Genomic DNA, 12012 nt, shown 5'->3' with positions numbered 1-12012 from the left:
GTGTTGTTTGATTTAGATTAAGTTAAAATCAGAAGTTCTGAAACTGTTTGTCTTTGTCCCTGAAAATAGGCCTCTAACAAGTTGACTGACAAAGCATGTTTATTTTATTAAAATGATTTATTGATTATAAGGACATTTAGTAAGGATATAAATAATTATAGTATTTAAAAGAACAACATAATAATTCAAATCAACAAAAGTTCTTTCTTTTTTTTTTTTTTTTTTTAATAGAAATTAGATTAAGAAAAAGTTCCTTTTACAATCCATACCAGACACATACGAGTGTCCCCACCAGCATCAGCAGAGGACTCTTACTGGGAGCAGATCCACCCTTGGTGGTAACAACTGCCTCCTCTATTACATTAATAGTCTGTAAGAAGCGACACGGCTCGCTGCTGTAACACATGCAGTCAAAGTGAAGGTCGAACCAGGAGACGTCATCGAAGCTAAGGTCTCCGATAACCTTCAGCTTCCTGCCGTGCTGCCGCTGGCTGATCTTGTAACGATTCGGGTTGAGATGGAGAAACACGTCCTGGTCCCAGTGCTTCCTCACACAGCGACCTTTGCCCTGACACAGAGCCTTGCTGCACAGCCTTGTCGCCGTCGACACATTCAGGATGTAAGGGTTCATGACCCGCTCCAAGTGACGACGGGCGTCTAGGCATGAGTCCTGCACGGGCGTTAGCGTAGGGAAGAGAAGAGGGCACGTGTTAAAGCGGGAACAAACGTTTTCCAGAGTCTTCAGCACTCAAGTAAAAGTATAGATACAAAGAGGAACCAGGTGGTATGTAATGGAGAAGGGTAGCTTAAATGGGCAAAATGTGGCTAACAATAATAAAAAAAAAGGGCAAAATGTGACAATATTGAAAAATGGCAAAAATGCTGAACAATAAAAGGCAAAATGTGGGGAAAAAAGGAAACAAGTGGTATATATTGGACAAAAAGTAGCTTATTTGGATGAAAAGTGGACAAAGAAATTAAAGAAAGGACAAAAATTGAATAAGTGTAAAAAAAGAACATGCAAAAATGACGGAAAATTGGATTTAAAAAAAAAAAAAATTACTATTGATATTTATTTGTTCTTGGCTGTTATCCAACATGTACAATTTAGTACAAAAAAATAAACATTCATTTAAGCAGCAAAAAATGAAATGGGCTGAAGTAACTGAAGCTTATCAGAGCCCATTCCCCAAACAGCATTATATAAAAAACAATAGAAACAAATCAATAACAGCGCTCTTCATCAGCCTATCATCTTATGTTTCAGTTGGTGCAAAACATGTTGTTGTTTAAAGAATTTTTGAACTCATTAACTTAAAGTGATCGTCTAGATTATTCCAAACTTTAACAGCGTAAATAGAAATACATCTTTTTTTAACATTTGTTCTAAATGTACTTTGTTAAAAGAAAATAAACCCCTCTTAAATTATACTTTTCTTTCTCTTTGTTTAAAAAGTGATATACCCAAATGAAGGCTTTGGACAGACTGCTGTCTCTTTCCCTTTCCAACAGTAGATGGCGCTATTGTTTTTAGAGATTACTCAATGATTAGGTTATGAGAAGAACCCTCATGTCCTACCTCATTGTCTGTGACGTTCATGTCTCCCCAGGAGATCACTCCAGCAGCCCCAAGAGAAGCCGCTTCCCCAATAGTGTTGACCAGGTCGAACTGTAAAAACATGGAAGCAGGAAAAATCATTACACTCTCAAACAAACCCACTGGTCACTGTTTTTGGCTTGGATCTATAAAACTTTCATAAGGATATTTAGATAATAACATTACCGTTAGTCTATGCTATGATGAATTCTATGAAAACACACAGAAATGTAGTCTAATCAATGTTATTTGAGCTTAAAAAGCAGAATATTGAATAACAAAGTTATGATTCAAAAATTAAATTATGTTTGTGTCTGCAGGTGATAAATGCACAGAAAATGGGTTGTGCCTGACCTCTGACATATAGTTATCCACACTGTCCTTGTACACCGGCCTTATGTAGGCGTATATGGGTGTAGCAACAGAGCTGTTGGCAAGACTTGAGATACGAATAGTCTCATGGATGCGATGACGGACGTACATCCTGGCCTGCATGGAATCTTTGATAATTATCTCCAGGTAGATAGATGGATAAAGAGCTGTGGACTCTTTCCAAAGCCACAGCAGTTCATCATTCCTTGTATGCTCAATCTCTGGACATTCTCCGGTGTAGCTCTTGAAATCCTGGTTGTAGTCATAGTTGTAGCAGTCTGGGTACAAGTAGTAACCCCACAGTCGGTTGGGCCTCAGTCTTTTCCCTATTTGAATAGATCGTATAAAGTACTTCTTGGCTGCACGCTCGAATAAAACTTTCGCCCGGTCTTCAGCCTGCTCATCAGTCAATGATGCGTTCTTCTTCTTCACTGTTTTAATTGAAATCTCTCGGTATATGTTTTTACTTCCCCAGTTTCTAACCCACTGCGGTCTCCATTCTTCAAAGTCCAGCACAGCCAGGCCTGGCTGGTTGATGGGAATGTAATACTCTATATCGTCCTCGGCTAACTCACGGTGCTCCTGGAAGTCCATCAACTGTGGCAGACCGTCATCGTACATTATTCCAGTGTCTTCATCAACATAAGGAAAGACGCCAAAGCGGTCAGAGTAGAAAATAGATATGCTCTGATTAGTTGCTGTTTTTAAGGTACTGCTGACCAGACTGAAGTAGGAGAGGTCGAGGGGCATCCCAAAGCGGATTTCACACAACTCTGTCGGAGCGTTCCACATGAACATGAAGTGTTGGCCAGGAATAAGAGGAGGGTCTGTCCATGGCAAGGATAGACCGATGCTCAGCACGGCCCATGAGGTGATGAAGATCAGGTGATGCTTGCTGTGGATTACGTTAGCTTGGCTCATTTTTTCAGTAGAGCCCGATCTGGGAAGAAGTAAAATGAACGTAACTATTCAATGTGAAGCTGTAACTCTAAAAATATTCAATTTTGTTCTTACAGGTTTAACTTCATGGATCTCGGAAATTATTGACTTTTTCACTAAAGAAAAACATCTAAATAATACTGTCAACCTAGACCAAGGGTACATGTACCCAGAGGTGAAAGTAATGGAAAACAAGAACTCACGTTACTGTAATTGAGTTGCATTTATGGGTACTTGAGTTTATTTCTAAAACAATAATTTTACTTGAACATTTTAGAAGATGTAAAGTAATGTTACATTTCTACACCCAACCATTACTGGGTAAATTATTATTTTTTGTTTTAAAATGATCAACGGACAATGTGAAACTACAAAAAATGAAATGACCAGACAACAATCAAATGCATTACGTCGTAGCGACCAGTCAGATTAAATTTAATACAGGGTGCGGCATTGAATGCTGGTTATTTTACCACTTTCTTTGGTTCAGGTTTGGATTTCTCCTTATTATGTTGTTGTTACCCACATGGCACCTTTAGCATGGCACTGTTTTAGAGTTCATAAATGTTGCTATACTTAGTTTCCAAGCTTTCAAAAAAAAATCTCAGGCTCTATGTCTTGCAACATTCCAAGCTTCTTTTCTTGTGTGTGTGGAAATCATTTTGTTCGAGATGTATTCAACAGAGATGGTGACGATGATTAATTGTTCGGGAAAGAAAGGGTGATATTTTATAACTGCGTTATTTCTACTCACACACCTTTGCTTCTTCTTAAAATATGAAGATGATCTTGTCCCATGTGTGTCAGAAGTGTGGGATGGTTGTCTGCACGTATCCCAGTCATTCAACCAATAAACAAATATTTACCAGTAACAGGGATGCCACACAGATATACACCACAGAGGAAAGAATTGTATGTTTTGATTGACCGGCAGAGGTGAAAGTAACGGATTACAAGTACTCATGTTACTGTAATTGAGTTGTGATTATGGGTCCTTGTACTTTTTGAGCATATTTCTAAATCAGTCATTTTACTTGTACTTATATGTTTTAATAGATTTGTTACATTTCTACACCCAACCGATCATGAGTTAATTATTTATCTATTTTTTTTTAAATGATCAACGCCCATTGTGATACTACAAAAAATAAAATGACCAGAAAACAATCAAATGCATCACATCATAGCCGAGCAATCAGATTAACTGTAATGCACTGTATCTAAATAGCATTAAATGGAGGTTGTTTTCTCAGTTTTAGAGTTCATAAATGTTATTGTTTTTAATTCAATTCAATGGTGTTATTTTATTTTTTAAATAATTGTATTTTATACAGACGCCTTTGTGGAAAATAAATTAAGCTCCAACTATGCAAGATTTGGTCTCTTCCTTTTTAAGTTTATACATGAGATGTTTACTGTATGCAAGAGAACTGTGGCAAGATTTATTCCCAAAAATAAACGCGGGGGGTGAAAGTAACTGGTAACTTTTACTTTGAGTACCATTTATTTGAGATACATTTTTCTTGTACTTGAGTATTTCATGTATGACTATACTTGTACTTGAGTACAATTTCAATCGAGTAACAGTACCTCAACTTAAGTAGGATATATCAGGACACTTTACAGCTTTTGTTGACTGGACTAAAATTACATTTTGGTCTCCTTCGCAATTTTTTTTTTTTTTTTTTTTTTTTTTTTTAATAATCCATGATCAATTTGTAATCACTCAAGATCAATTTTTTATTTTTTTTTTATTTTTGAATTTAGTCATTTTCATTATAGCAAAAAGGTCATCTTTTGTCATGTTTGTTGACAATATTAACACTGCAATAGACAAAAAAATGCAATTTATGAATTTATTTTTTTCTGTCAGCAAGTAAACAATCCTTGGTAAATCTGTCGCAAAATAGGAATGGCATTGGATGGTTCAAAAGTGATTATTAATTAGTCATTTTAAAAGCTCTATATGAGTTAACTGGTGTTTCTGTTTGAAGTCACAGGCTCATATATATGTGACTCCAGGCAGACTACAGGTAATCATGGTCTGTGACAGTTTTAAGACGAGTTCAACAGATCAATTCCACTGTCTTTAATTTACAAAAAGGTTAAAACTTTGACACTAATAATATTCAGAGTGAACAAAAAACTTACATGCCAGCACACACCAACCTGTTGAAAGCCTCTGACCTGTAGCTGTCCAACTTGCTCACTTGGTTAATGTTGGAGTAGTTAACTTTTCTGTAAGTCATTAACTTTAAAACTTCGGTGTTGAATGGGCGTCTGAGGAGCAACACTTTAAATACTATGCAGCTGAGGCCTGAGTTTCAGGCAGAGCACATGTGCCAACATGTCAGAGTGATTTGCCGCTGTCAGGTGTTTATCTCATGTGCATTGGGCCATCTAGGTTTTTTCAGGTCTTTTTTCTTTATGCCTGAGGGTCCAGGATGAAGATGATGTGTAGACAAACTAACCACACATTTTACTGTATAGATCTGACATAGGAAACTGGCAGCCCAGTGGCCCTCGGTCTAATTTTGTGTAGCTCCCAAAATAAATCCCCAAAAATAGTATTTCAAGAAGTTGGAAGAAATATAAAGCCCAACATATTACACAAAATAACTGCCAAAGCACACAAATCGACAGCAAGTTGCACAAAGTACAGAAAAACTCCAAAGACACACAAACTGTCAACAAAATTACATAAAATGACAGGAAAATACAGAAAGTGACCCAAAAATGCACAAATCAACAACATAAATGCAGAAAAGGACAGGAAAATACACAAAATTACAATAACACACAATGAATCTCCAAAAACACACAAAATTACTAAAAACCAACAAAACCACAGACAAAGACAAAAAAGACAAAACCATTTCCCCCCACTCAATCATCATTCTAATGCTGACATAAATGTTTATAATGTGGTCCTCGGATCAGATAAAAATCACGGTTTTGTGACCCCCGCTGTGATAGAGTTGCCCATCCCAGGTATGAATGTCTAATATGACTTGTAAGAAATTTAGTGACGGTCTGAACTTTGTCATCAAAGGAAATAAATATCAAACTGAGATGATCAATCTGCTTTTACTTCATGTGTTTTCACACCCTTTATTTCAAGTTTTACATGTATTAGATCTTAGAGTAACAACTACATATTTTTTGTATTGTTGTGGATTTCAACACAATGGTTCTTCCTGAAAAATGTGATTTAATCCAATGTACGTTTTAGTGCTTAGTTTGGTATCATCCAGTTCTTTGGACGCTATGACGTTGTTAGAATTAGGAGCAGGAACTCTGCAGCTTCCACAGAAGGTAAAAAGTAGCGATTTTACCGGGGTCTTCCATAGTTGACAGTGGAAAAGGAGTCTCGTTGGCGCATTTTTTTATATTCGCTTCTGACGCGCATATGGAGCGAATATGGGAAAAACTTTTTTCGATCCCGTGGAAGCTTCAGCGCCGTGCCCGCATCTCGAAAATGCGTGCGGTGTAAATGTAGCATTAGAACAACTGGATGTATTTAAATCCAGTTGGAGTTACATAGATAATGCACTTCTTTGAGTAATCACTATACATCATAGTTTGAAGTTTGAAACTTTTTATTGCATATGCAGCTTTTAAATTGCCTGTCATACCTAATAGAACACTTTCAGTCTTTCTGTTGAGCTGTGTTTATAATTGGAGTGGAGTATCCCTTTAATGTAGCATCTTCAAAGAAATTGACTACATTCATCTCACACCTGCATCCTAAGGGTATGCATGTCCCTATACAACCACAGCCGTATGTGGAAGACATTTCTGAATACAAATCCATAAGGTGCAGTGTCAGGTTACATGGAACCTTGCCTAAGCTTTATGTTTGAGAAGGTTTTGAACTGTATCCTAATTACCTCTTTATTTGGCTGTGCATGATAAGTTTTGGCATTACAATCTGTCCTGCACATTTGTAATGACCTGCGTGACTAAGTAGTGGGCAGAAACAGGCACGCTGTGGTACAAAGTGCCTCCCTTATGCAGTTGGGTGGTTTCAGACAAACAACGGTCGCCTTGACAACACTCACAGTGATGATTCAGCACTCTCAGATCTAGAAAACAATAGTCCGATGCCTTAGGGTAACAAAAAGTTGTGATTCAAAGGGATGATAAAGGGCACAGAAGAAATATGTGGCACTGCATTGTGCAACACACATGCACAAACACGTGCACACACAGTTGTGGTAGTTCACACACAATGGTAGGTCAAAGCTCAGATTAAAAAAATAAATAAAAGAAATTATTCAATCAGTTTCTGTATAAAATTAACCCTGTTCAGGAGCACAGGGTTCTGCTATTGTTCTCGCTTACATCAGGCACAAAACAGGGTACCACGGACAGGACACCAGCACTAACATATCAGTGCAGACCTCCCTATATGCATCCCAGGAGCAATGGATTTGAACGTAGCACACAGGACAATGGCTGCGTCCAAATACTTCTATCTCATTTCCTATCCACTTTTCCTTAAACCCATGGATGACATCACAGGTTAAGGAAAGGTGTTAGGAGACTTCCTAAAGGAGTTGAGGAAAGGCCATCACAGTTATTTTGACAATCAGACGCACTTCCACTAACAATAATAATAATCTGATGGCAGCAAAGGTTAGTGAGATGTCTGCTGTAGTGAAAAAAATGACATATTTCCAAAAATGGTCAACTAAAAGCACATTTATAACACTTTCTGCTGATGTAATCTCATGTATCACAAGGTTTGAATTTAAATCAAAGGAGAAATGGCTACCAAGTAACAAAAGTAAAACTAAAAGAACATCACAAAGCATTCCTCGACAAATGAAATATGTTGAATAAAACATAATGTGGCTAAAAATGTCTCTGATCTTATTTTCTTGAACGACAGAGTGCTTCATGTAGGCTTGTATGAGCGTGTCCCTTTAAATGTTGTTGCCGCAAGGAATTGTGGGTCAGCATTATCTGGTCTCTTTCGGTAAAGGATGCATCAGTGTTTCCTAGCCTAAAGGAGATTATAAAGGAAGCATTGAGCCTCCTTTCCTTAGCTTTTAGAGAATTGGAACGCTCCTTCTCATGGCCGCCACTTAAACACTTCCGGGAGTTAAGGAAAAGTGGATAGGAAAGGAGATAGGAGGGACTATTTGGACGCACCCATTCTTTCTATGACGCAGAGGAAGTCAGGAAGGTGTGGCTGGACTCTAAACACATTCACTCCAAAAACATTTTATTCAGTCTTTTATTGAAGGCCTTAGCAGGAGTAATGAAAGGTCATTAAAAATAAGTTCAATGATCAGAATAGCTAGAGTGCAATTTGAAGCCAGGTCTTCTTTATTCTAGGCAGGAGGATTTCCAACAGGCCAAACAGAAGATTTTTGTGTTCAGATGCGGAAAGAAGTTTGATTTATGAGGTAGAAACAGTTATTAGCTGGAATGAGGAGACCAAGAAAACCAACAAACACCAACCAATGTGATTATAGTAAGTTATAAGTCAAAAATAAAATAAACTTGTATCAGTGATACTCAACCAGCAGGGATACAGCTACCCTAAGGGTTGCATGACGGGTATGTGGAAAGGTTTCTCATTTCTGTTCAACAGTCTTCGGCATTCTATAAGTGAACAACAACAAAGATTTTTTTCCCCTCCTGCACATCAAGAAATCATAAATAAAGTGCTTAAATCCTTAAACACAAAAAAATGACAGAAAAATACACAAAATTGCTACAAAAACACATGGATTGTCGGGAAATTGACAAGAAAGACACATGAAGCAATAAAAACCCACAATACCCTTTTTTTTTTCCTGTATTAATCTTCAGATCGATCATTATTTTAAATACTCACATATTTGCTTTATACATAGAATACCCAATCAAAGATTCTGACATAGGGGACAGAAAAAGGGCGGGAACCTCTGACCTTTATCATTTAAAGCCTGTGTATGAATCGTGAAAATCAATGAAAGTGTCCACTGACACATTGATGAATATACGACCAAGAACCTGAAAAGAATCCTCATCCTGAGAGCAGGTACAGCATTAATCATGGATGTGAATCACCAACTGCAGGACAACGTTTGATCAACTTCTCAGGATGTTCATAGTTGTACTTTAACAGCTCAACGCTCTCTGACAGATTTATGGTCAGCTTTGGGAAAAGTAATGAATTCTGCTGGGCATGTTTCAAAGCCCTGGTTGTGTTCATGCTGGTTCACGGACGCACCTTATAATTTAATGAATTTGTCAAAGAAGCCAAGAGTTTATTCTTGCTATAACAAGTCAAACTGTTTGCATCACTCAGGAAGCGGATCTGAATATGAAACTATAATGTTATCAAAGACCAGAGGAGTGGGCCGTGATCAGGTTTTCACTGTTGCTCTAACACTGCCTAAGATTGATTTTAAGATGAAGACTTTTCCTTATTGTACATCTTTGATATGTGGCAAAGACGTCTACTTAGAAGTAAACTTGCATCAAGAATGAGACTAATGTCGTACTTGACGGTCAGAGGGGGACTGTGATTGGTCAATGAGTCACAGGGGAGGGGCCATATGTTGCCAACCTCTGAACAAGACAAACTTCATTTACAAAGAAAATGTAAGTGAAAATTCTCAACGAATGCTCTCGTGTGCTGAAATTATGACACAAAGTCAAACAATGAAATATTATATTGGATCTATAAACAAAAAACATTCCTCCATAAACCACCACCTTAACGTGGTGGATGGGTTTGAGTACCCGAAGGATCCTGGGAGAAATGTTGTCAGGGGCTTAAAGCCCCTGGTAAGGTCTCCAAAGTCAAACAGGTACAAGGTGATGGGTCAGACCAAGGGCAGTTTGAAAGCCACATATATTGAGAAAACAGCAACATCGCCTGGATTGTGTCAGGTTCTGTTTAGTTTTGTTCACTTTAGCCCCTGTGGTCCTTTTTCTGTTCTATGAGTCTTTGTTTATTCTGTTTAGTTTCCATTAACTCTCCCAGATATTCCTGCTCGTACAATATGTTCTCCTCCCAGTGATGTCACTGTGTTTGGGTTGTGAGTGATTAACTGCCTGATGTTTTACACCCAGGTGTGGCTCGTTCCCAATCAAGCCTCCTTCACTATTTAGCTGAGCGTTTGGACACAGAACGGTTGCTGGATCATTGTCTATGTGACCCTCCTTGTGTCCTGCTGTGTTTTGCACCCTGCTCCATGTTTTCCTTCTGCTTTTTGGAGATTTGGTTTTTAAACAAAGGGATTTGTGTTAAGCTGATCATTAAAATGGACTGGTTCTATGAACGTTACACCTTTCTGCGCTTGGGTCCTCTTCATACACAACCTCGAAACGTGACAGATTTGCGCTACCAGGGCCCCACCCTGGAGCCAGGTCTTGGGTTGGGATCTGAGGGCGAACGCCTGGTGGCAAGGGTCTCGGCCCCCAAAGCAAATCCCAAGAAATTGTAGTTCAAGAAGTTGTAAGGAATATAAAGCCCAACATAATACACAAAATAACTCCCAAAACACACAAATTGACAGCAAACTGCACAAAGTACACAAAAACATACAAGACACAAAATGACTGCAAAAACACACATAAACATCAACAAATTACAGAATAGCTCCAAAGACGCACAAACTTTCAACAAAATCACACAAAATGACAGCAAAATACAGATAACAACAAAAATACAGAAAGTGACCCCAAAAACACACAGATAGACAGCTAAAATGCAGAAAATTACAGAAGAATACAAAAATTACAACACAAAAAGAACAAAAAACATGATGACAAACAACCAAAATAGACAAAATTATTTTTCCCCTAAAGACATGCAAACATTTTGTCATAAACTGAAGCTCCTTTTCATCAAAGGTCATGTGTTATTGGTTGTTTCTTATCTTCGATAAGAAGCTTATTATGCTCTCCCGTGTCAGCATTAAATATCACCAGGTGTTATTCAGCCTTTCAGTTATGAATTCAAGGTGAATTATTTGTCTAATCGTTCCAAATCAATGGGCTTGTAATTCTGAATATGCCAGGAATCCTTTCTTTGGAGAAGGTCTGGGTACACTGATGGCTTAGGTGAAAATCTTGAACTATGAAGTGTGGTCAAATTCACAATCCTGCATTAAATTGATATGTTAGTTTTTAGTGTGTAAGGGTACCATCCACAGAAGATGTACTGCAGACTTCCAGGATTCGAGTTTGAAAGCCCCACTGTATGCTTATGAATGTTTTAGGTTGTCAAACATGTTTCAGATAAAAGGGTGAGACCAGTAAAAAGCATAATATAAGGATCTTTAATTACTAATAACTCAAAATAATAACCTATAAAAGAAATCAATGAGTTAATCTGCATATTTGACAGCTCAAGAATAAAACAAAACGTACAGTGTGTGCACGTGTGCGCATGCATGTGTTACTCTCAATGGGGTCTAATCAGAGGTGTGAAGAGAAACATGGTAAACACATGATGTAAGATACAGTCAAGATACTGAGAGAGAAAATTCATGTAACCTTGAACAAAATATTTCAAATAAGGAATGTTTTTACAGCAGCTTTCCCTCCAAAAAATGTTTTGCTTTTCAGTTGAAAAAGTCACATTGGAAAAACATAACTTGTTCAACTTTTCATGTCTCAACTCAGATTAAGAAAATATGCTCAGGCTCACCAGTATGGAACAATAGTATAGTGTAAACATTTAATAAATGTCTTCATAGTCTTTTCTTGGTCTCATTGTCAACATTTTTTTGTGTATTAGTTGGTGGTTTATATCAGTGGTTCTCAAAGTTTTTAGGCTCAAGTCCCTTCTTTCTCTTATTTCTGAATCCAAGTCTAACTGCAATATTTTGCTTAGAAAACTATTTAAAGAATCTCATTTTTTAAATAATTAGATGGTTACTAAACTTTTTTGGATTGTGACCCCATTTTGATATCAACATTTTTTGGAGGCCCCAAAGTAATTTTTGGACAAGTTTGAGCTCAGGTTTTTTTTACTGCATTTTAGTTGAACTAGATTCACAAAGTAAAAGTATTGTTTAAGGTTGTGTTGTTTTGAATTTTTTAAAAAATGATACTAATTAAAACATTTCAAAAGTTTATTTACATTTATCAGAAAT

The 12012-nt window shown here is 37.4% G+C and overlaps 1 protein-coding gene across 2 annotated transcripts; it reads right to left on the bottom strand.

The window, feature by feature from the left end:
* Positions 1 to 207: 207 nt before the first annotated feature.
* LOC114465125 (hyaluronidase-5-like) lies at positions 208 to 5213 on the bottom strand. Of its 2 annotated transcripts, none has more exons than XM_028449934.1 (4): positions 5060 to 5213; positions 1952 to 2909; positions 1580 to 1669; positions 208 to 670 (listed from the first exon to the last, which is right to left on the bottom strand). In XM_028449934.1, the coding sequence occupies exons 1-4, from the start codon at positions 5155 to 5157 to the stop codon at positions 257 to 259; spliced, it is 1560 nt and encodes a 519-aa protein (XP_028305735.1). In that variant the 5' UTR covers positions 5158 to 5213; the 3' UTR covers positions 208 to 256. The 2 variants fall into 2 exon arrangements, with proteins under 2 accessions (XP_028305735.1, XP_028305736.1); XM_028449935.1 differs by having other exon boundaries at positions 5078 to 5213.
* Positions 5214 to 12012: the final 6799 nt, after the last annotated feature.

The sequence above is a fragment of the Gouania willdenowi genome, chromosome 6 (assembly GCF_900634775.1).
Source record: "Gouania willdenowi chromosome 6, fGouWil2.1, whole genome shotgun sequence".
Taxonomy (NCBI): Eukaryota; Metazoa; Chordata; class Actinopteri; order Blenniiformes; family Gobiesocidae; genus Gouania; species Gouania willdenowi.
This window is presented reverse-complemented; position numbering and strand designations above follow the sequence as displayed.

Excerpts from the sequence above, each read along its gene's own strand:
- LOC114465125 (XM_028449934.1), bottom strand. The coding sequence starts at position 5,157 with ATGACTTACAGAAAAGTTAACTACTCCAACATTAACCAAGTGAGCAAG. Across the intron at positions 2,910-5,059 it reads AGGTTGGTGTGTGCTGGCAT|ATCGGGCTCTACTGAAAAAA; the intron begins GTAAGTTTTTTG and ends ACTTCTTCCCAG. Across the intron at positions 1,670-1,951 it reads TGGATAACTATATGTCAGAG|TTCGACCTGGTCAACACTAT; the intron begins GTCAGGCACAAC and ends ATGTTTTTACAG.